This window comes from Oncorhynchus keta, chromosome 14 (assembly GCF_023373465.1).
Source record: "Oncorhynchus keta strain PuntledgeMale-10-30-2019 chromosome 14, Oket_V2, whole genome shotgun sequence".
Classification (NCBI taxonomy): Eukaryota; Metazoa; Chordata; class Actinopteri; order Salmoniformes; family Salmonidae; genus Oncorhynchus; species Oncorhynchus keta.
In genome coordinates, this window is record NC_068434.1 from 13,815,036 (window position 1) to 13,840,453 (window position 25,418).

Consider the following 25,418-nt stretch of genomic DNA (forward strand, 5'->3'; position numbering starts at 1 on the left):
TATATCTGTGAAATAAGTGGTTCTGGCGCAGTTGACTAGGCATTTAGAGATCTGAAGGTCACAGGTTCTAATCTTGCAAATAGCCTTTCTAAAAAGACATCACGTGCAAACTGATCTGGATGGTCAAAGTACTTCAATTATACAGCCCTCTAGAATCACTTGGATAGGGACCCGGTCCTAATCTTGTCCATGACCTTGAGTGGTCATCTACTTTTTGACCAACTTAATTCATACATTTGTCAAGGTCTATACATTACTTCAAAAAATGTGATTAAACAGAAAGCTAAAATAAACAGACAGTTACCCAGTTTAAAACTTTTATTTTTTTCCTAATTTTTTTAAAATGGATATCTACAAAGTAAACTGTATTTTAACTTAAGTTCCATAATGGTCAGGTGGGAAGTGGGATCACCTTAGCCATCAATTCATAAATAATACTTCAGTCCTTTTAGCCAAACTTGTTATTAATTACAGGAAGATTTTAATTTGTTTTAGTTTGGTTTGAACCTGTTCTTAAGTCTTGAATGCAGCAATAGTAGCAGCAATTAAACAGTCACTTTAAAACTGTCCAAGTCGGAAGAATTTTCATATCAAGGCGCAGACATAATGCAAGCTCCGGTACTTTTTTTACATTCTCAATTCTTAAATTGGCAAGCCAAATCAAGTTCCACTTAGGTGTGTGTGTGTGGGGGGGAAAGGAGTCCTTTCTGTTATCAGCACAACTCTAAACTAATAAAACCTCTGAACATTCTGACTGGGAGAGGAACGCACATGTAGCATGATGAGAGCTGTGTGGATTCTCTGTGTGAAGACTCCGAGAGCGAGGGTGGTAGAGGGGTCCATGTTCTCCACAGTACCCTCTACAGCTGCTGCTGATGGTGCTGTTGTACTGCAGGGACAAAACACAAAATGGAACAAATCATTGATTGGCCAGTCGTGGTTAGATTAGATACAGCTGCATGTCAGCATTTATTAATATCCGTTTTCAACCAAAATGATCATTAGCAAAAAGACTGGGAAATGGGATCAAACATTGATGATGAACAACCTATTTGCCCCAATTTAAAACTTGTTTAGTTGAACAAGCCGTCAGGCGACTGGAGAAGTCCTCCCCGAGGCATGTAGGGATGGGGTTTCATATGGACGTACCTTGGGGGTGAGCCAAGTAAGAGAAGTGAGCAGTGGAGGACACTGGGATGGGGTTGAGGGCATTCTGGGCGAGTTGGGGTTGAGGGCCACCTTGCTGCTGGGTGGCCATCAGCATCATCTGAGGGTGGCCAGGGTTACCATGGTGGGACGGCACCATCCCAGACTGGATATGGGCCTGAAGAGGGAGAGAACAAGACAGAGAAAAAAGCTTAGTAGAAAAAGATACTTATAACTGTTACTGACTTTGATTCTATAAAAAAGATGTGTTTTGTTCCTGGGACCACTAACCTGCTCATATAGTATGTACTCAGAGTGAAGGGAAGGGCTTCTGAAGGTGGAGCTCACCTGCTGCATGTGGGCCATGTGGGAGGGGTTGTAGCCGTGCTGCATCTGCTGGGGGTGGAGGTAGACTGCCTGCTGGGCCGAGGAGAAGCTGCCCTGGGGGGACTGGGGGTTGGGCCCCGGGGTCATGGAGGGTGGGGTGGGGGCCAGGGCCTGGTACATCTGCTGCTGGGGCTGGTTGCCCATGTGCAGGGCCTGGGCAGCTGCAGCAGCCTGGTGCTGCTGGACGGGGCTGGGGGCCGGGTGGTTGCCACCGTGCTGCACACCCTGCTGGGACTGGCCTGTGGGGGTGGCCGAGGGCTGGGGGTGGGGATGCAGTGTGGTATTGGGGTGGGCGTACTGCTGCGGCATGGGGCCTTGTGACACTGAAACCCCCCCCAAACAAAGACTGGGTTATTGTCACGGACCAGACAGACTACACAGAAAGAACATGTCAACATGTTTGCTTTGCCAAAAAGAAAAATAATCTAACGTTTATTGCGCAATCGCACACCATTTATGCTTTTTACATGGAATTAGTGTGGCTATGCAACCGTATTACAAATCTCTCTACCACCGGTCCCAGAACCAAAATAGAGTCGCTGATTTGGTTATGGGTGGTGAGATGAGGTACATACACACAACCAGATAGTGGGAAGAGTAGAAAATGTGGTCTGACACACAGTGGAGTCTTACCGTACATGGTGTGAGTCTGTTCACCATACTGGGTGGTGGAAGAGACCAGCTGGCCAGGATGGCCGTGGGTGGGAGGGGCCATCATCCTGGCCTGACCCTGAATCACCGGGCTGAACACATGCTGGGCCTGGGGGGGAGATGGGGAACTCACTGCCTGCACGTGTGTGTGTGTGTGTGTGTGTGTGTGTGTGTGTGGTCCTATTCCAAAGACACTGCTGATGATTTTAAGGCATTCATGCACTCATTGGAGGAGTATTGGAATACCTTCTACAAGCCCTGAAAATCTATAGGGTCTTCTTTCCATTATCCATGGTCCATAGAAGTGAGTAGAGTAGTTATTTTGGCAGATTGTTACCTGTGACTGGTAGTGGGGCATCAGTTGCTGGCTGGTAAACTGCTGTGGGCTACACGTGAAGTACTGGGCTGAGTAGGCAGGGCTCTGGGCCACGATGGGCGGCCCCGCGGCCGGGTGCATCATGGTGGGCGTGCCCTGGGGGTGGTGCTGGTCTGACCTCTGCTGGGGCATGTTGGGTACTGCAGCAGACAGTGGCATACCACAACAACAACCGTTCAGAACACAAACATCCAGAATAACAGGAGATATATCTGGGTGGGCAACCTTTTAAATTCATTATTTGTCTACAATGCCAAATCCACCTATGAAAATGCTGAATTCCAAAAGCACTGTGAGTGTAGCTGTTTGGCTCTCCAGCAGACTAGACAACGCCGTCAAAAGCTCCACACATAAAGCAGCGCTATCACCCGATGCCTGCCGGCTGTTACGACTACAAAACAAATTAATATTTTACTGCACAAAGTCATGAGAATGTCTTCACTATGCGTTTGCAAGACAGCTTTGGCTCCATGTGCACGCATGTGTGAGGGCAGCATGTCTGACTTCTGGAAGCAGTCTTTGGCTGTTAATTTGGCAGATGAACTGTGCTATTGATGAGGACAGGGAAGACATGAGACAGCGTTGCCAGTCTCAACTTTACCTGGTCTGTAGGGCTTGGACTGGCTCAGCGTCATATGAGGCATCTGGACGTGGTACATGGCTGGAGACTGGCAGAGAAGGTCAGAAGAACACCAGGGTTAACACACTGATTTCTCAGCCCCCCTACCCTTTCAACTCTGACCTCATACACCCACAATCCATGTTCACAGCATGCCTTGTAAACTTGAAGAGAAGAAGGGTTGTCTGGTGTCATGCATACACCCGTCTGTCCACACTGGGCCCCCCTTCTATCAGCTGGATGACTGAAACATGCACTTAATATTCTACTTTCATCTGCACATTATCAATGCAGGCTAATCAAATGGCAACATATGCTCACATACAAATACGAGAATTGCTCTGCATTTCTTCAGTTTGTAAACTAAAAATGAAGACAGTCTTAGGTCTGGGAATAAAAAAAAATTGCTAAGGCAGCGAGACCATTAGTTGTCAAATGAACCAAAGTAAGCTGTTAAAAACAAAGATAAGATCGACAACTAGAAACGATTGCAATAAGAAATTGGCAAACCAACATCTGATGGGACATTTTCAAGCAAGCAAAACATCACATACGGATTTGGACATAAAAGGTAAGAAAAAAAAAAAAAAAGAGTAGAAAGCTTAAGAAATGCACAAACCTTCCAGATAATGCTTTTCTAATGGAGAGAGGAAAGGGAGAAACAACAGAACCATTCTTTAGTGGCTTGTTTGTGGTAACTAGAAAATGTTTCTCTCTCAAGTGACTAATGTTGGATCACCATAGCAACTTCAAGACCAAAATAGATTTATTTCTTACAATATCTGCCACAGAGATGTATTGTATGTGCTTTTGGAGACAGCGCATGTCCAGAGATCTCCATCACACAATTGCATAGTTCACAACGGATTCACTAGTCTCAAACTGCATTCTAGAGCTGGGCGGTATACCGTATTTTACTATATACACACACACACACACACACACAGGTATTTATGCACAGACCGGTTTGAGTTTTTACTTTACCTTCTATAGGGGTATTTGAATGTTTGGTTCGTTTAAAGTGATACACCGTGTGTAACGTTAATTTTTATAGTTTACTCCACTACTTGAGTCATCCCTCTCCATGCCGCTTCCACACAGACCTAGTCCAACCCTGTCACTCAAGGAGCGCATTTGTTGTTGCTTGACCACCAGACACTTTTGTTCAGGTCTGCATGGTCAATGCAGCACATGCAACAAATTTTCATTTTTGCTTATGGATTTAATATAAATCCACAAGCATACTATAATTACTTTGTGCTTCTTACATCTGCAAACAGCTAGTTTTTATTTTCTTAGCCAGTAATGCTAATTGCAAGTTGGCTGTATGAATAAAGATTTAATGTAGCCAAAGACTATAGGGTCCCCTTGGAAACACTGATCAACACTTTGGTTCCTACCCTGTCACAATAATACGTTTCATTCATTGTCATGTCACTGTATTCAAAGTGCCCACCATTATTTATATTCTATTTCTAAAAGTTCACCCAAGTGGTTTGATCTAAATCGCAATTGCAACATCTGGTTAAAAATAAGGCCTAGTATTTTTGTCCGCAGTGTGGAAATGATCTCAAATGAGTGCAGGAAATAATTTTAGGTTGAAGTTGAATTAAACAGTATAAAACAATCAGAATGGAGAATGGCCCATTGTAATCACTTAGAATGTATGTGTTGCCACCCTTGGGTCACACACACACACACTACTCAAAGCAAATGTATAACTTTTATTGATCAAAAACAAAATAACGTCAAATTGAAAAAATACCATGACATTTTGGCGATATGGCCCAGCCCTACTGCATTCACTCCCGAGTCCTACATTACTCCCAACTGACCTACACCAAAACAGGACTAGCATCAAGACAGTGCTGCTGTATACTGACAGGAGATACTCAGAAAAAAATAATAATTGAAGCTCGACTCAAACCCACCTGAAGTCTCCCGAAATGTCACAAACCAATACAAAGAAGCAGTAGGCTACTCTACATGAGTTCAGACAGTGAGTAAATGACTGTGGAATGGTGAAACGGTTCAGTTGGGCCAGTTGGGAGTAATGTAGGCCAAAGTAGGAAGAAAGGGCCTCTAACATAGGCATGCCACAACTACATAGAAGGACAGTTGGATCATACAAATACCCCCAAATAATTGAAAAGGTGATCCTTCTGGTTGGGAATGATACATTCCAGGGTTTTTTTCTGGGTCAAAATGGGGCTTAGGGGGTGGACGTGGAGGGGCCGTGGGCATGGTCACTGGTGCAGTCTCTGACCGGAAATGTTAAGAGACTCTCCCATTGTCCGCAGTGACAAAATGTAGCTGTTATATAGCTAATTTACTCCAATCTACACATCTTGCCATGGCTTATGCCATTTGTGTGACTCAAATGTAACAAAATCAATGTGGGCCCCATGTCTTGACAAAGATAGACCTGAATTAATTATTTGGGGATTTTGATTGTCCCCGACTGATCTTAAAATAAATAACAGCGCCATAACGTTTTCTACATACTGTACTTTATAGCTGGTTTTAGTAATTTAAGTTTACACTGAACCTTTACACACACTTTTTTTTCTTTACTGTTTGGACATAAGTGGCCTGAAACACTTAGACGGCCCACCTAGAAAAAACTACAGGTCGACCGATTGATTAAGTTTTCATAGCAGTCGGTAATCGGCATTTTTGGACACTGATCATGGCCGATTACATTGCACTCCACGAGGAGACTGCGTGGCAGGCTGACTACCTGTTATGCGAGTGCAGCAAGGAGCCAAGATAAGTTTAAATGCTAGCAAGCACCTTAAAAAAAAAAACATTCACATATTCACAAGTTAACTAACTACACATGGTTGATGATTACTAGTTTTTCTAGCTTGTCCTGCGTTGCATATAATCGATGCGGTGCCTGAGCCCTTTATCATTGAATCACAGCCTACTTCGTCAAAAGGGTGACCTTTTAAGGAGGCTGCGAATTTTCACCGCTTTTTGTTAAAAATCGAGCAAAATTTCAACGTCCTGCAACTCATGCAAGGAATATAGTATATGCATATGATTAGTATATGTGGATAGAAAACACTCTGAAGTTTATAAAACTGGTTAAATCATGTCTGTGACTATAACAGAACGTGTTTAGCAGGCAAAATCCCAAGGAAAACTGTTCACAAAAAAACAAAACAAAAATATCCCTCCGCCAGTCTCTATTGTCTATGGCCAGGGAAAATAGTTTACAATGCCTACAGCTTCCACACGATGTCGCCAGTACTGTCATTTGCTTTGAAGTTAATCCTTTCCTCAGATGAGAAATAGGCACTTCCTGTCATCAAGTACACAGCAGGAAGTTGAGAGAGAGAAAATGGACCATCATTTCAAAACGTGCTGCTATTGAATACAGATCGCCCCGTGATCAATTTTATTGATTATTAACGTTTACTAATACCTAAAGTTGGATTACAAAAGTAGTTTGAAGTGTTTTGTCAAAGTTTATAGGCAACTTTTTTAATTTAAAAAAATGACGTTGCGTTTTTGAAAGCAGTTTTTTCCTGATCAGACAGGCTTCATAAATGGACATTTTGGGTATACATGGACGGATTTAAATCGGGGAAAAAAAAAGACCCAATTGTGATGTTTATGGGACATATAGGAGTGCCAACAAAGAAGCTCGTCAAAGGTAATGAATGTTTTAGATTTTATTTCTGCGTTTTGTGTAGCGCCGGCTACGCTAATTATTACATTATGTCCCCTTTGGCTATTCTGGGGGTTGCATGCTATCAGATAATAGCTTCTCATGCTTTCGCCGAAAAGCATTTTAAAATTCTGACATGTTGGCTAGATTCACAACGAGTGTAGCTTTAATTGAGTACCCTGCATGTGTGTTTTAATGAAAGTTTGAGTTGTATCGAGTACTATTAGTTGTCACTCAAATTTCCGCTGATGTTGATCCCTGTACAGGGACAGCAGCCATAAGAAGTTTTAACAAGCGCATTCGTGAAAAAAAGCACTGTCGTTGCACCAATGTGTACCAACCATAAACCCCTTAAAATCATTACACAAGTATATATTTTTAAACCTGCATATTTAGTTAATATTGCTGCTAACATGAATTTATTTTAACTAGGGATATTGTGTCACTTCTCTTGCGTTCTGTGCAACAGAGTCAGGGTATATGCAGCAGTTGGGCCGCCTGGCTCGTTGCGAACTAATTTCTCAGATTTTTACATAATTATGGCATAACATTGAAGGTTGTGCAATGTAACAGCAATATTTAGACCACCAGTTAGATAAAATACGGAACGGTTCCGTATTTCACAGAAAGAATAAACGTCTTGTTTTCGAAATGATAGTTTCCGGATTTGACCATATTAATGACCGAAGGCTCGTATTTCTGTGTGTTTATTATGCTACAATTAAGTCTAATGATTTGATACCGCAGTCTGACTGAGCGGTGTTAGGCAGCAGCAGGCTCGTAAGCACTTTACTGCGTTTGCCAGCAGCTCTTCAAGCATCCCGCTGTTTATGACTTCAAGCCTATCAACTCCCGAGATTAGGCTGGCAATACTAAAGTGCCTATTAGAACATCCAATAGTCAAAGGTATATGAAATACAAATGGTATAGAGATAAAAAGTCCTATAATAAATACAACCTAAAACTTCTTACCTGGGAATATTGAAGACTCATGTTAAAAAGGAACCACCAGCTATAATATGTTCTGAACAAGGAACTTAAACGTTAGCTTTCTTACATGGCACTTTCACGTACTTCTCCAACACTTTGTTTTTGCATTATTTAAACCAAATTGAACATGTTTCATTATGAGACTAGATGTATTATATTTAGTTAAAATAAGTGTTCATTGTTCATTCAGTATTGTTACATTCAGTATTGTAATTATTACAAATATATATATATTTTTCTAAATGGCCGATTAATCCGTATTGGCGTTGAAAAATCCTAATCAGTCGACGTCTAGAAAAAAAATCAAATTTCATTCCGTCTTGTTGTACCACAACACACAGAGAGAGAGAGAGAGAGAGCGAGAGCGAGAGATAAGGGATGAGGTGAAAGGAGGGTGAACTAAATATTTTAGGATCCTCATCCACCTTCCATGCTGCTTAGCAACTGTGCATGCCAATCATACACCAATTATCATTTCATGGGGATGTCTCAGCTTCCACAAGTATTCTTATTCTGACCTGCCAGAGTTGTGGAGGCATGCAGGGGGGTGGAGTCTGTGTGTGCATGTGTCGTCTCACCTGGACTCCAGGGCTGACAGGGGTCAGAGGGTACATCTGGGGAAAGTAGACCTGTTGAGGCTGCTGCATGACGATAGAGGGGCTGGGCTGGCCTTGGGGCCGAGGGGGGGTCGGGGTGGTGGCCGGCTTTGGCTGCATACACAGGTACATATTACAAAGTCTTTTCATCTTCAAAAGGAATATCGATATCAAGCAGAGATATCAATAGCAGAAACAGAAGATGCAGCTTATGTGGGGAGTCAAACTGACCTGAGGAGTGAAGACCCTGGGTTTGAACTCGTGGGCATTAGGATTCAGAGTCGACTTCCTCATTTGACTGCGGAGCGGGGAAAAAGAATATATTAACATAAGACAGAAAATCATTTATTTCGGCAACGCGAGGGTTCCAGGATGATCAATTTCTCTCAGGTTGGCTGTTTAAAGCTGCACTCCATTTGTGCCTACCTTCAAGAGAGGCCCACTACAACACCAACTCAAATCTAACAGATGAATGGCCATGACACTCACTCTGCCTCATCCTCTTCCTTGTCTTCAGGCTTGGCTCCTCCGCTTAAGTTGGGTGCAGATGTCTGGACGCCCTGCGAGGTCACGTCAGGCCCCCTGTTCTGCTCCGGGGCGGGACAGAGGGTAGAGGACAGGGAGGGGGATGGTGCGCCAGGGCTGTCTGGCTTGTTGCTCCTGGCAGGGACCACAGGGCCCTCAGACCCCTCCAACCCCTTATCCAGAGGAAGCTGCTTGGACTTCTCTCCCGTGTCCTGCGGAGGCTTAGTCACCATCTGCTGAAACTGTGGGTCTGGGTTAGAGCTGGACTGCAACTGAGAGAGCGAGATGAGTTTTAGATGGCTGTACTAACAAAGATTATTTCTGTATTTTACTGTCAAGAGATACTTCTTCCTGAAGGCAAGTGAGGACACCTAACTTACCCTAAAATCTACACTAAATTTCTTTAAATTGTCTATTTGTTTTCTGTGGTCTGGTGCCATGGAGGGGGGTCCTGCAGAGAGAAAGTGAAAGATCATGAGACATTTCACCAATACAGAAATAGAGATGCATTTCAGACAATACAATTGGATCCTCCTCAACATGTGAGCTGTGTCCACGCTGCAGACCTTTAGAGAGTGGTCTGTTGATACTAGGGGGGCTCTCCAGGGGTTTCATGTTCTCTTTGTTGACCGTAGGAGAGTTCTGTCTCGCCACCTGGACCCGAGAATCTTTCGCTATATTAAGGGAAGAAAGAAGGGGCAAGTAAATCGCCAAGTGCCTTGTTTCAGACGGCGCTTGATTGACTGCTTTTAATATGAAAGTGACAGATTCTTACGTTTGTCACTGCTTCAGAGTATAGCCAGAAAACAATAGGAGTATGGATGTCGATGGCAAGCAGACTTACCCTCTGCTGAGGAGGTGGCGGCCATATTGGGGGCAGGGCTAGCAGTAGGTGAGGAAGCTGACATTGGCGTGTTAACAGGTTCCACGGGAGTGGACCCAGTCTGGGGCGAGGGACCAGGAGAGGCCCCGCCCATGCTGTTCTGCCGAGGGGATCGAGGTCTGTGTGCTATAGGAGAGCAACAAACACCGTTATCCTACACACATCCAAAAGAGATACATCCCTTACACTAGATAAGATGAGAACATTCCATTGTCCAATAAGTTTACACAGAATGGAAATTTGTCTTAGTCTATCTAGGGCTGTCGCAGTGACCGTATTACCGCCACAACGGCGGCCACGAGTCATAACCACAGTCAAATTCCCTGTGACCACTGGTCAGGGTAAACCCATCCAAAACAGCGCAAATGACTGGCCCTGAATGGTAGCCTACCAAACTTGCCAACAAACCTCTAATCGCCTCATACTCAGCACTCCATTGTCCCTCTAAATCACTTCATGAGTTAATCATCTGAATGATGAGGACAATGGGGATGGAGTCAGAGCTCCTGTTCTGAAATGGACAAGAAAAAGCCCAGGACCCAATATGCATACATTTATTTGAAAACCCAAAAGGATCTGAAGGACAACCGGTCTGATGAGAATGAGGGAAGCAGTAGAAGACATTGTTTTGCTACCTTATTAAACCGGAGCCTTTACAGAAAGAGAGAGAGAGAAAGAAGCACAGAGTGAGCATTGGTGTGGTAACTGAAAGGTCGCTGGTTTGATACCCCGGGCCGGCAAGATCCTTGAGCAAGACCGGGGAGAGCCCCACCCCTCTAAAAGTCTGCAGCCTGGACAGAGCTCTAAAATGTGAGGCACGGGGCTAGTAAGGAAAGGGGGATACCTTGTCAGTTGCACAACTGAAAGCATTCAACCAAAATGTGTCTTATGCTTTTAACCCAAACCCTCAAGAGAGAAGCAGGTTGCTGATGTAACAGGAAAAAAAAAAATCAAACAAAATCCACTAATTCCTTCAATTTACAGTGTTAAATAACTAATGTGTGAGTACAATGTTTTTGGTGAACAAATGTTTAGTTTTGGCATTATGATAAATGTGGGTAGCAAAATGTAAAATCTATGGGGAAATCTGTTGCAGCTCAAGTCGACTACAAAATCCACAATGCAATGCTCTCTATGGGCTGACTGGCTAGCAAGCAAATGTAGCTACACACAATAATAACAAAGACAATATCAGCATGTAAAGTAGCAAATTGGGATCCAACCCGGGTCTGTAGTGATGCCTCTAACACTGTGATTCAGTGCCTTAGACTGCTGCGCCCCTCAGGAGGCACAAATATACCTTTGAGACATAAAACAAATCTTTACCAAGATGTGAGATAATTAAATTGCCATCTGTAGTATCGTATAGCTTTTAATCGTGACACTACGTACTTGAGGAAAATAGGCATGTTTCTCAACATATAGACTGAGAAAGGGATTGCGTGACAATTAGTTTAGCCACCCACCGCGTGACGCAGCATGACAACGTGAACGGTTGACAGTATGCTTGATCGGGGCATTATATGTTCCCATCTCTTTTCTATAATCTCTTTTCTATCTCTAGCAACGGCACAATGCATCCTGGACTAAAGAGGCAGACAAAAGGGGAAAATGTTCTAGGCTCTCTGTTAAATGACATATTTCCCAAGGTACGAATACCGCAAAAAATATGATCAATGGCTCATTCGAGAGAGAAAAATCTTCCCGAGTCAAGACATCAGCCGGTAGTGTGTGGGGGAATGTGAGAGTAGGACACAGGACTCAGGAGGCTTGGAGCACGAAGGGAGAGACCGCAACTACTGTTCTCACCCTGGAATAACTTGCTAGTTTACCATCCCTTCGGATTACATTGTACCAGTCTGGACTGCATCAAACCGAGAGAAGCTAGCTAACTTGGCTACTTAAGGCTAGCCATAATGTTACTTTGCATCTCACTATCCTACAAGTTAAGACACATCACGACTCCATTCAAATTATAGCCTAAATACAAGCCTACCTGTTGGTTTTTGGTTGTTATAGCCTTTTAATTGTCATTTTAATGCCATCTTCTATTGATTACATATCCCCTAACTTGCTTGACACACAAGCAGATTAACAATGCAATCGTCTCGCCGAGGGAAGGATGAGCACATGCCTTTTTATGAATTTTTTTTCCAAATCATCCAGTCTCATGGAACATTTGTTTCGATATCTAAGACAGGCCTATAAACCTGGGAATATCACAATTTGTAAGTCGCTCTGGATAAGAGCGTCTGCTAAATGCCTTAAATGTAAATGTAAACAATGCATTTTAATGTGACGGTGTAGGCTATATTAAATGGATTCATTTGACTTGTTAAAATGTAGATGTTCCATAGGTACGCATCAGCAGCTCGTATGTGTGGAAGCCAGGAGATGCTAAACATGTTATGTTAATTAACAGCGAGATACCGGCAGTCATTTGCATGACAATTAACGGCTGACAATCTCATGACCGCCACAACCCTAGGCATACCATTTGTCAATGTAATATAACCACACAGTGGCTATATCTGTAACAATCCAAGCTATTTTGCCAGGTGTCCTTTCCACCCCAGTCCTGAAGGACAGATGGGGTTTCTTACCTCCGCTGACCACTGAAGACCAGGTGCCACCGGATGAGCTGCTGCGGGTAGCCGGGGGCACGGGCACCTCTCCTGGAGCATTGTGGGGCATGAAGTCTACTCCCGGGGGGACTCTACTCCCGGGGGGAACTCTGTGGGTGCGAGGGGTACGCTGGGTCTTTGGAGACATCCTGGGAGGGCCTGGAGAGAGATAGTTGTGACACAACATAATTTAGCTAGAAGGAGCCCAGGTAGAGACTTGTGAGCCACTAGTACCACAAACTATATGCAACTAGGTGGACAATACAAACAGCTACTTACCACAGACGATATTACAAAATGATTGAGGAACGGTGATGAAAAACAGCATGAATACATACACCATCTTTCCTTCACCAATACAACGGTCATCAATGCACCCAGTGCACGTAAACACTGACAAGTCTGACTAGTGCCTCCTGCTTTCAATGCCACACCATGGGAGTGTTACTGGAGAGCGTGACCAACACCACACAATTCACAATGCAATGTGTGCAAGGAGAGCGAGAGAGAGCAGGAGCGAGAGAGACAGGAGGAAAGTGGAGGTAGGGCAAAGAAGAAAAAACATCAAAGTCCAAAGCCGTTTCTCAATTGAAAAGCAGCGTCTTGAAGCAGGAGATTAGAGACAGCGGCAGCAGCACAGCCAGCCCAGCAGTGCACATGGCTCTGTGTGTTCACCACTCTGTTAGGAGGGAGGTAGCTACCTTCGGAGGACATGCGTCTACTGGGTATAGTGGAGATGGGAGCTGGAGAGCCGTGAGCAGAGGGGTGAGACGGGGGCCGGGAGGGCCGCGAGGGGGGTCTGGATGGAGGCCGGGTGGGCGTGGCCGCCCTGGGTGGGAGAGGGGAGGGGCCTGACTGGTAGCGGGAGGAGGGCGATGGGCAGGAGGTGGCACCTGATAGGACAAATGACAATGAGCAGAGGAGGAGAAATAAGGAGAAGCGAGAGAGCAAGGACAGAAAGAGGACTGATAATAAGGTGGAGCGAGGGGTAAAGATGAGGGATGGGTACATAAGGAAAAGGAGGGTGATTCAAGAAAGGCAGGAAGAGGAGACAGGGTCAGCAGGTTGAAACTAGAGGTCGGCCGATTAATTAGGGCAGATTTCAAGTTCATAACAATAGGAAATCGTTATTTTTGGACACCAATTTGGTTGGGCAGAATGACAGATTTTTACCTTGTCAGTTCTGGGATTCAATCTTGCAACCTTACAGTTAACTAGTCCAATGCTCTAACCACCTGCCTCTCACTGCACTCCACGAGGAGACTGCCTGGTACGCAAATGCAGTAAGCCAAGTTAAGTTGCTAGCTACCATTAAACTTATAAAAAAACAATCATAATGACTAGTTAAACTAGTAATATCATCAACCATGTGTAGTTATCTAGCGTGTCCTGCGTTGCATATAATCGATGCTGTGCGTATTCACAAAAAAGGACTGTTGTTGCTCCAATGTGTACCTAACCATAAACATCAACGCCTTTCTTAAAATCAATACACAAGTATATATTTTTAAACCTGCATATTTAGTTAATATTGCCTGCTAACCTGGCATCGTTGCGAACTCTTTAGACTACTTCTTTTTAACAAAGACAGCCAACTTCGCCAAACGGGGGATGATTTAACAAATGTGCATTTGCGAAAAAAGCACAATCGTTGCATGACTGTACCTAACCATAAACATCAATGCCTTTCCTAAAATCAATACACAGAAGTATATATTTTTAAACCTGTATATTTAGCTAAAAGAAATCCAGGTTAGCAGGCCAATATTAACCAGGTGAAATTGTGTCACTTCTCTTGGGTTCATTGCACGCAGAGTCAGTGTATATGCAACAGTTTGGGCCAACTGGCTCGTTGCAAACTAATTTGTCCGATTTTTACATAATTATGACATAACATTGAAAGTTGTGCAATGTAACAGGGATATTTAGACTTATGGATGCCACCCGTTAGATAAAATACGGAACGGTTCCGTATTTCACTGAAAGAATAAACGTCTTGTTTTCGAGATGATAGTTTCCAGATTTGACCTTATTAATGACCTACGTCTCGTATTTCTGTGTGTTATCATGTTATAACTAAGTCTATGATTTGATAGAGCAGTCTGAGCGATGGTAGGCACCAGCAGGCTAGTAAACATTCATTCAAACAGCACTTTTGTGCGTTTGCCAGCAGCTGTTTATGACGTCAAGCCTATCAACTCCCGAGATTAGGCTGGTATAACCGATGTGAAATGGCTAGCTAGTTAGAGCACCAATCGCATTTCAAACGTCACTCGCTCTGAGACTTGGAGTAGTTATTCCCCTTGCTCTGCATGGGTAACGCTGCTTCGAGCCCAGGTAGGAGCGAGGAGAGGGATGGAAGATACTGTTTCACTGTCAATACTAAAGTGCCTATAAGAACATCCAATAGTCAAAGGTTAATGAAATACACATGGTATAGAGAGAAACAGTCCTATAATAACTACAACCTAAAACTTCTTACCTGGGAATATCGAAGACTCATGTTAAAAGGAACCACCAGCTTTCATATGTTCTGAGCAAGGAACTGAAACGTTAGCTTTCTTACACAGCACATATTGCACTTTTTTTCCCCCCAACACTTTATTTTTGCATTATTTAAACCAAAATAGTCGGTATCTACTTTTTTAGTCCTCCAATAATTGGTATCGGCGTTTAAAAATCACAATCGGTCGACCTCTAGTTGAAACGGATAGAAACAGCGTAGCAAAGAATAAACTCCAGAGATTTACTGATGAAAACAGAATAAACTTGAAAAAAGGTCAAAGAAAGTTAGGACGCAGAACAAGATGACAACTCAGCAAATGAAACTGAACTGACATTCAAATTGTTAATGTAGAGAGAAACATGCAATTGTGTTTTTTGGATGATAGGATGATTACCGAGTACTGATGTCTGAAAGTCAAGGCCAAACTCGCCACGGCAAGTTTCCCAGACAAAGATAAACATAGGCCTGGACTTGTCAGACTAACAAATTCTACATGTTATCTGACAGTTGTGGTCTAAATACCAGCTAGATTATACAATACAAACTACGAGATGAGCATACAACTAAAAAGAAGAACGTTTAACTAAAACTAGGGATTGGATAAATTCAGGACAGATGAGCTCATTCAAAAATAGCCAGTCATGTTCACACAACTGATCTCTACAGGATGCCTGTAAAAACCCATCTAGGGGTGGTCTGACGCAGAGACATCCTCTGACTGACAATAGTGCCTTTCATTCAGTCATTGTGTGGTGCCCTCGATTTACTGGGGGAGGTTGGGTAATGGAATTATGTGCACGAGCACAAAACATCACATCTGTCATTTTAGTCCTTTCTGAATCTGCCATGTCAGCCATTTTTATCTGGCAGGAGTGTAACAATTCCATCCAGAATATCCTACTGTTGGCGAACTCCGAGGTCCTCTGATAACACTAGTCCCGTGCGAATCGACATCCCTGTGTTTTGAGAGAACCGTCTTGAGTTTGACAGGTGTTGCTTGCGGTTTGAGCAAGAAAACAATAACTGATTGGATGATTTGAACTAAGTGCTGCTCATAGCCTATATATGAAGGGTCAACATGTATCAACTTCCACAGTGAATGCTTTGGTTGATGTTTTGTGTGTGTGAATATTGCCAAATGCATCAGTGAAACATATTGCTCCTATGTAATGCAACCCTTGCTGTTAATAGATCACAAAGCAGCATACAACTGAGCAAAACATTTGGAAATGACAAAGTAACTCATCTACAGCCTTAAAACACACCTCAAGTGCAAGTTAACTGTTTAGCTCCCATCTGAATGCTGGGGGGCATTTAGGATGCCTTCTACTGCGGATCATTAAAATATTACACTTCGTTAATTCAAATATTATATATCAACACAAGACCTAAAAGATGGTTTGGAATGGTTCAGAAAGTTGGAACCAAGCTCAATATATCAGTGTAGCATATTGTCGCCTGGATTTGTTGAAATATCTTCACGCCTTCAAAAAACTCATCCAGACTTCCATCCCAAAAATGACAGGGACAGTGTCTAAAATGTTTTTTTTTTATTTTTTTATAAACTAATCTTGGCAGAATCGTCCTCTGGAATAATTGACATTCTGGGGTAATAAATACATAACCAACGTTCTCAAGTAATACTAGCCCAATTACAATAGGACTTTAGCTGTTGTTTAGAAAGGATGTGACAAATAACATGTGATATTGTTCCATGCTTCAGGATGAACCAGGGTGCCCTTACCTCCGTTGACAACCCGCTGGTCAGCTCCAGAGCTGGGGGTGTAGTCGTGAAGACCTGGCCGGGGAGGTCCACTGCTGCTCTGGACCAACCTAGGGGAGTTCTGACGACCCGCTCCCCATGACATCCCCTCTCTATTCCTCTGACCCGGGGGAATGTACTTTTCTCTATGGAGAGATCAGTGACCCAGGAGAACAAGTTAAAAACTAATGCAACTACCACAATGTGAAACCAGATGTACGAATTGGCAGCGGAATCCTGCAAACATCCTGCAAGCCTACCTCTGCAACGTCCACAACTGAACGAGCGCTTGAAGACACTGCAGTATGCCAGTATGTTAGCCATACACGAGGCAAGTCGCAGCTGAACATGGGATGCGAGTGACAGACAAACATTCAATTTATGGATGCTAGCATCAACTAATGGATTGTGAAAACCCCTCAGAGACCCACCTGTTGAGTGTGTGTTGCTCCCTTTCTCCCCTCACCACGGCAGTGTACTTCTCCTCCTCGCTGCGCTCGTCATTCTCCAGGGCCACGCGGGACTTGTAGGTGGAGCTGGCCTCGATCTCCTCCGCCAGTTGGGCCGCTCGCGCCTCCCGCTTCAGAAACTCCTCAGAGTTATCCCGCTCCAGGGCAACCCTGCATAGCAGAGCACAGCACAGGGCAAACCTTAGACACACACACACCCCTGTCCCCAAATAGGGGTCACACATGCAAAGCAAAGTAGGTGCAACACATTGTTAGTGGATGAGCTCATTTCCTACGTGATAAACCCGGCTGTGCCTGTATGACGCATGAGTGGACAGAGAGAGGCAGGAGTAGCTTACGTGTAGGTGGACAGGCTGCTGTCGTAGGTGGACTTGATGCCATACTGCTCTTCATTATACTTGAACATGTCATTCGGGTCCCAGCCATTTGACTAAGAGGAGCAAGAGAGCGAGGCAGAGGCTTTTGGTCAGATGATATAAACTATGAATGGAGAGTAAAAAACAACAATACTCTGGAGTGAAGTGCTACCTAGCTCCAGATTTAGGATCAGCTTCCCCTTCCCCAATCCTAACCTTAAAGGGAAAATTTGGGATTGATCTACTTCCCCGGAGTTAGGTGCTACTGTATGTAGACTTCCAGTCATTGCGCTAACGCTAGTTGGCATTGGCTGCAAAACTACCTCCAATGTCTTTCATACTGGACGCAGAGAGAAAAAGGAGTTCATCGGACTCTGGGGAAGTAGACAAAGGACCTCATTGCCAAAATCCCAAAGTAACCCTTTAACCACTAAGGTGGAAAATAAACAGATACCAGAACAGCATCTAGAGGCAACTTTGCCCACAGCAGCAGATATAGTTCCATGCAAAGCACTAAATGGAAAGCAATACCACGTCTGTGTCCAGAGACTCCAGGCTGCCTGAGACCATGTGCTGCTGCCGCCCTCCATCCCACGGCTCCAGGTCCTTCTCCTTGTGTTCCCCGTTGATTCTGCCGCCCACTGCAGTGTCCGTGAAGTTATCTACACATTACAACACACATTCATAGTTATATACTGCTGACAGACATGCATGCAAACACGGAGGGGATCACACATACACACGCAGGCACAGGTAAATGACTGTGCAGGTGTGGAGAAGGCAAATAGCACATGATCTGCCTTTCTAAGAACCAGGTGCACCCTTTGCTTTGGCAGTGATCATGTCAGGATAACCATTAGAGACAGTCACAACACAGAAGTAGCAGAATCAGTGTTAACATTAAGGAGAACGAGTACAGAAATTAATGGTAAGCAAAATAAACCTATAAATAACATGCACTTAGATTAGTCATAGCATGAAAAATATGACTCCAGGCAGGTCAGACAATGTGGTTACACAGAATAGATTGAATTATAAAAAGGAAAATTTGAGACGGCACTTGTCATTTTTAAACGAGATATTTTAGCACAATTCAACATCTTTGTAAGTACTTTTGTTTCAGTTGCATTTATTCGATAGAGTCAACCAAAGCTCTTTAGAGAATCAAGCCATTTGAATAGGTCCCCCAGAAACATGTATTTTAATGACAATGGGGTCTGGCTGAAACAAGCCAAATATGAGGATTGACCCTTATAATATATGGCATCTAGCAGACACTTCATTCCAAGAAACTTACTGTCATGGGTGCATATATTTATTTTTTACGTATGGGTAATGTTCCCTCAAATGTTGTCCGGCGCTGAGTAAATTTCAGGTCTGCAGTGCAAACTTCCAACATTGTGAAAATTCTGTGCAACTCCCAATGTGAGTTTACAGTGAACACCGAGTTACAGTTTCAGACAGTGGTCAAGTAGACCGTTAACTCATGTTGGCCTATCAGTGGCCTACCATCAGAAACAATGGAGAAATGCACACCATACCATTTTAACATGGAAATAGCTGTTCTATCATTCAGCCTACAGTAGCAGCCAATGTGTGGTCAATGTAAGCCTACATTCCATGATACTTTTTAACCTGCTTATCCGCTTGTCTTTCAGACGAGGTGACTGAAGATGTGTTGTTTGACACAAGAAACCACTTTACAAAATAAAACGCATCACTCCAATTCCCTTATTATAGAGAATCAGACAAACCCTACGTAGCTTATTCAAGACATCTCAAAACACAACACTGCCCCTTTTAAGACAAAAAAAAGCTCTTCAGCTGACTCACTTTTCAAAGGTCTGGAAATGTACACGTTTTGTGCTCTTGTAGGAAGCAATCACTGCCCCCTATTGCCGACTACAAATGATCTATAACTGGGCTAATAAATCACTAACGAGCAAAGGATATGAACAAAATGTGCATGTGGATACATGCAACTGTCACATTGATCTCAAAAAAAGCGCATCTACTCACAACCACTCATGCTGTAAACACAGTCCAGTTCAACGTGAACGGCACAGATTCACATGGCAATGGTCTATTTGCATATAGGCCTACCGCAGCTCTGATTGCTTATGCCGCAAAGGTCTGTGTAGAGTACGGGCTGAGTCGTGCGTGTCAACGCAAAAGAATAATACGGCGATGCGTTTGGCCTACAACAGAATCTCTTGCATAGTTGTGTTTCAGTATGTTGCATTGAAAGTGGCTAAAATTGTGTTGATTCAATCACAATTCCCACAGTAAAGGGAAACTTTGATAGTGTTAACTAAAAAGGGGAAAACTCTAGAAGGTTCAGTGACAACCTTGAGTGTACAGGTGCTTCTCTGCGCAGGCTGATATAGTCCCGGGGGAGCTGCTTGCAGCATAGAGGGAACATTGCGTATGGGTGGTCCTGGGAATCAAACCCACTATCCTGGCGATGCAAAAGCCATGCTCTACAGAGGACCCTAACACTACTGCATTTCCTCAAAACTATTGAGGTTTTACTGTTTACCCCCTTACCATCAAAATTAACATGTGTATGCGTCAACAACAACAAAAAGGTGCAAAAACAGCATATTACCTGTGTCAGTAGAGACTACACCCATTTGAGGAGAAACACATGGAAGAGAGGGTCAGTTGAGAGAAGACAGGTAGCCTAACCCTGGGGTTCCTAACCTTATTCCTGAAGCGCCACTATGTATATGCTAATGTTTACATTCCAACCACACAGCTACATTTCTTTCATCTACAAAACAAATGGGTTTTCTTGTGCATTACCCGAGACTTAGCCCAGTGAAATATCTTGCACATGACAATGAGATACTGTATGCATTTAACATGTGGCCTTTGCTATTTGTCTGCTAGAAACTGGGTTGGCTACAACAAGAACCTGGGCACCCAGGGATGCTTCAGGAATGGTTGTAGGGAAGCACTGATCTAACCCACTTCACACAGTAACACTTCACTAGTTGATTTGATTGCAATGCTAACTAGCAGAGTCTATTGTTGCTCACTGTGCAGTGCTTGAGTCCTGACAGGTTAGAGGTAATATAGATATATTGGATCACAACCTTATTGAGTACCCCTGCAGTGCCTAGGAGACATTCGGAGCAATCAATATTTCACATTATTACTCAATGACTGGCCACAGAGGGAGCATTCAGTTCAGGCACATGATCTAGCCCTTGGCTCTGCTTCTAGACATGATAACAATTCACACAGGAGGGATGGGCTATCTTTGTATTGGCCAATAAATAGGCATTTCCTCATTCATCCAACCAACTCAAGTTAAAGACATAGCTACACCTACAAAGTTAAGGGGCCAGTGACAACCTTGAGTATACAGGTTTTGACATAAGGATGTACCTTTTCTGGCATAATTGAAGTCCACGTCTCTGAAGTGCACCACCACCACATCGGAAGCCTTGAAGATAATGCTGTCCACGAGGTCTTCCTGTCGCAGGCCCACACTGGGCCCAGGACTCTTGATGTTGGCCGCATCCAGAACCAGGTCACACTGGGGGACGGACGACAGAGTTGTGAAGTAGAAAGAGCTCCATCAAGTATCACTGTAAACGCTTAGGTTAGACTACTCCCCGAAGGGAATACATGTATTTTATATTTGGGGTTTGTGTGCGATTTGAGATTATGAACACTGCATCAGTAGGTGAGCCATGTAAAGCATTTTCCCTTTAATAAATGGAGAACAAGGCTGTTAAACTTGAAGCATATGTTGCATGTAAGGCCCACTGTGCGTAACCCTCCTTTTATGTTACCAAGAAAGATAGAATATCCTTGGCCTCAAGTATTATACTAATAATAATCATTCAGCACACGATTTTACCTAAAGCAACGTACAGACATGCGTGCACACATTATACGTATGGGTGGTCCCAGGAATCGAACCCACTACCCAGGCACTACATGCACCATGCTCTACCAACTAAGCTACAAGGGATCAGGTCATACAACACAGCTCTAGCCATAACAATTAAAATGTACTTATTGTCACCCAATAGAAAAAAACTTGGCTTTGACATTGCTTTATGTGATTGTCCTTACCTCTGGGCTGTATGTTTTAAACACTCCATCATAAACCATTCCATTTTTTACTTTCAGTTCACAATTGGTTCCCTGCAAATGAAGGGAGAAAAAAAGATATTACTCCATCATCATACACACAAGATGTACAATTACGTTCCAACTCAACTAAGACCATTGACTTGCTGCTAAGAAGCATCTCCATTGGCAGTCTGAACAACACATTTAAACAAAGTTCACTCCTAAAAACATATACCTCTTAATTAAAACAATCTGTCAATCACAGATGACTTAATTATCACAAGGGAAGGTCTTTGGGAAAACAACATGTGGTAGATGTCACTGTTGCTTGCTTGATATGCTTCAACGAGTCAACAGCACGGCATCTCAGTGCAAGAGGCGTCACTACAGTTCTTGGTTCGAATCCAGGCTGTATCACACCCGCCCGTGATTGAGAGTCCCATATGGCGGTGCACAACTGGTCCAGCGGCTTCCGGGTTTGGCCGTCATTGTAAATAAGAATTTGTTCTTAACTGACTTGCCTAGTTAAATTAAGTTTACATAAAAAAATTACATGTGTAGTGTGCTGTCATTAGCTTTCCAGTGACATAAGATTTTTAAAAAAGCTTTGTTCAGGAGACACATCCAACATACACAGTATCTGGCTCTACTACCTCAGTCTAGAGATCGGTTATGAATTAGTTTCAAATCATAAAATGTATTTGGTGTTGCCTGATCCTCACAGCCTTAATGCATCAAGTGATCGAGGAACATACCACTAATGATGTCAAGACATGGACCATCCTCATGTTTGCATATACACCATTAGAGACAACCTGAAAGACAAAACGTATTGATCATGCAATTCAAACCTGAGAGCCCAAAGCAAAATAACACCAAAGAATATTTGTGCAAACATTATGGACAAAGAGTGTGACAAACAGACAACTGTGTACCAGTATGCTGGGGGGGTTTTCTCCCATAAAAAAACAATAGTAGATATGATACCCTAGATAGTGACAAATCATCATTAGCTGCCAACTTCACGTGCCTAATTCAAACAATGGGACAGAAAACCAAATCAAACAATGATAAATAATGAAGCTGTTCACTTACTGCTGCTGAAGGTCCTTTGGCACTATGCCGTCCCCTTAAAAAATAAAAACAATAATTGTCAATATCATTATAATCCTCAATGACTCATTACTGATTCTGTGACACAAAATATATAGATAAATGCAGTGTTTGTACTCCACTCAATATTTATTTTTGGCTTAACTACACTGCTTGTAATGACTATATGCTGTCTTCTTATACATGTACCACCTCATAGGATTTAGTTTTATTTTGTGTATGTGTGAGTTAAGTTTTGTTTTGTCCTCTAAATTGGCCATCCCATTCAACAGTACAATGAATGTCATTGTTAGTATTGCTGTATTTTTTATTAGATTTTTTATTGCAAAATAATAAACATATTATTTTAAAAAAATTAAATGCAGTGTTTGATGTCTTTCCACAGTCAAATAAACACTAAGCATATTTAATGAGTCCTGCATGCCCTGTAGTGATAATGATTCATATGGGTTAAGTTTCACCTGAAATATGACTGGCTAGATATTTTCACTAGCTGTGCAGTGAATACTTCACTTTCCCACACACAATTTCCTTCTGGATTAGGAAATACATTACTGAAATAATTTAATTTTGCGCCTGCCTCCCTAACCCATATGATGACAGTTTATATATGCATGGCTGGTTTAAACGTCTATGATGCATGGGTCAGGACTCCGAAGTGTGGAATATGACTTTGTTGTTGACCCCCCAAAAAAAAAAAAACACATGCAACGCTAGGACGTACTGTCCTTACCGTCAAAATAGTTTGCTATCAAAATATACTGATATGTTGCTCAAATACAGCCCTTCTGGTTAACGGTAGTACTTACACAAGCCATGTTTCAAGGGCACAATTTTACACAAGCAGCTAAACTAAAACGTCAAGGTTGAAAGTCCTTCGTCTGTCTTTATTATATTATTTAAATTATATCTTCGCCACAAAACACCGCCACGCCCCCTTTTCTTTTGCAGACTTGCACGCACTTACAGGTTAAAAATTATTGCAACATCGTTGCTGTGACTCCGACTTCAAAACAAAAAAAGGTAGCAATTTAGTTTGGCAATATGACTTGCAATCGCCAGTGTCAAAACTTCCACCACGCAACAGTATTTAAAGACAAAACGTTGAGTGGTTGTGTTCTGCCCACCTTTACTATACTGACTTATCCATGACGCCGATGGCATGAATTAAATTAATGAATGATAGAAAGCGTCAACTGGTTAACAGGGTAGTAGCCTAGCTTATTCTAAGTTCAAAGGTATAACTAGCTAGTTAGCAGTTTGATTTCTAGCTGCATATGCATCCTCTTAACAGGATGATCCATCGAAGCAAGTGGCACAGGATACAATCCACTGATAGCTAGTATTGAGAGCATAGCTAGCTAACTTAAACATGGCGCTACCAAACCAAAACTAGCTAGCTAAGTACGGCATTACTGCGGGAACATTCAGTACTAGGAGACCGTGTCCAGCATCATTCGTAGGCCTAATTTGCTAGGGTCCGTGCTATCCGGGATCATCGGCGTCCCTTACCCGTTGAAATGTAAAATGGTTACAGTAAGGCTAGGGTTAGGGACATCACAATGATTCCGAATAGTATGGACCAAGTTGCTAACTAGCTGGATAGAAACTTGCCTACCACAAAAGACGTATGGTTAGTTTAGTAACGTTAGTCAGATAAGCATGAGCTGGCGCAGATCCCGATACAATTATTTCGTGTAGAGGTGCAGACTAACGATGAAAAAACTATTTAAAAATAATAAGTCGCACACTTCACATATATATAACCTCCCAGTAATCAATAAATGACTGAGGTTAGAGATCGTTATATGGAGTGTGCGACTCTGTTTTTATAGCTTATATTATAGTAGTCAGGGCGACAAACACGTTGACATTAATCGTGGAAATATCAACTCATGTAATTAAGAGCATAGTCGGCGATTGATCATTTCACAGCGTTGGCATCATAATAATAATATGGTTAGCTAAAATGTCGACTGAATAAATCACCTACCTGCCCAAATTCTGTCGTCCGCCACTTCCCCCGGCACCAGAGGCAGCGCCACTGCCGGGTTTGCGATTACCACCGGCCTGCTTCATTGACATGATGAGCCCATAAACGACGTGTGTGGTGTATTCCTAAAATCTCAAAAATAATATACACTGCAACCAAATGACGACTGGATAATATTTAGAGATAACTAGTTTTTTAAAAACTTGATAACGTCGCTCAGCTACTCCGCGCATGTGATTCCAAACCTATGAAAAGTTAGCTAGCCAACTTAGCTAGCTGTGTAAGTTAATGCCTTTTAAAAATATAAGTAACGCTCTTTAAAAAAAAAATACAATATTTGCCGATTACACTTGTAACAAATATGTTAATTAAAGCTCCTGTCAATTTGTTTTTCGATTCTGAAAATGTATTTTAATTCCGTCAAACGGGATTTTCAGCTATGTCGGGTTCTCTCTTCGTTGCTACCAGCGAAAAGACCAAAACCAGTCTTGAAAGGAGACAAAACAGCGGAGGGATATACCGATTTCCGTCACACTATGATCCCACCTAAATAAACTGCTACTTGACTTTTGACAACCTTAAAATGTTCACGTTTCGAATAAAATAATAATTATAAACCCAAATGAGTGACTGGAGGTCATCCACAGTCTAACCGG

General features: G+C 42.8%; 1 protein-coding gene across 5 annotated transcripts; it reads right to left on the bottom strand.

Annotated features, from left to right (window-relative positions):
* Window positions 1-304: 304 nt before the first annotated feature.
* LOC118370859 (ataxin-2-like) lies at window positions 305-25,418 on the bottom strand. 5 transcript variants are annotated; one of them, XM_035756053.2, is made up of 24 exons: window positions 24,763-25,417; window positions 22,752-22,785; window positions 22,412-22,471; window positions 21,657-21,728; window positions 20,961-21,111; window positions 18,099-18,229; window positions 17,550-17,641; window positions 17,173-17,361; window positions 16,724-16,887; window positions 13,175-13,366; window positions 12,453-12,632; window positions 9,811-9,975; window positions 9,533-9,640; window positions 9,347-9,417; window positions 8,931-9,238; window positions 8,673-8,739; window positions 8,424-8,555; window positions 3,799-3,816; window positions 3,162-3,228; window positions 2,522-2,700; window positions 2,167-2,293; window positions 1,438-1,856; window positions 1,150-1,324; window positions 305-889 (listed from the first exon to the last, which is right to left on the bottom strand). In XM_035756053.2, the coding sequence occupies exons 1-24, from the start codon at window positions 24,852-24,854 to the stop codon at window positions 861-863; spliced, it is 3,222 nt and encodes a 1,073-aa protein (XP_035611946.1). In that variant the 5' UTR covers window positions 24,855-25,417; the 3' UTR covers window positions 305-860. The 5 variants fall into 5 exon arrangements, with proteins under 5 accessions (XP_035611946.1, XP_052317087.1, XP_052317088.1 ...); XM_052461127.1 differs by having other exon boundaries at window positions 1,495-1,856; window positions 24,763-25,415; XM_052461128.1 differs by lacking the exon at window positions 13,175-13,366 and having other exon boundaries at window positions 24,763-25,418.

Bases quoted from the DNA above. Each gene is read 5' to 3' on its own strand.
- LOC118370859 (XM_035756053.2), bottom strand. From the start codon at position 24,854: ATGTCAATGAAGCAGGCCGGTGGTAATCGCAAACCCGGCAGTGGCGCT. The intron at 9,976-12,452 runs GTAAGAAACCCC...GCTCTCCTATAG, and splicing joins GTCTTCAGTGGTCAGCGGAG to CACACAGACCTCGATCCCCT. The intron at 8,556-8,672 runs GTCAGTTTGACT...CTGTGTATGCAG, and splicing joins CCAGGGTCTTCACTCCTCAG to CCAAAGCCGGCCACCACCCC.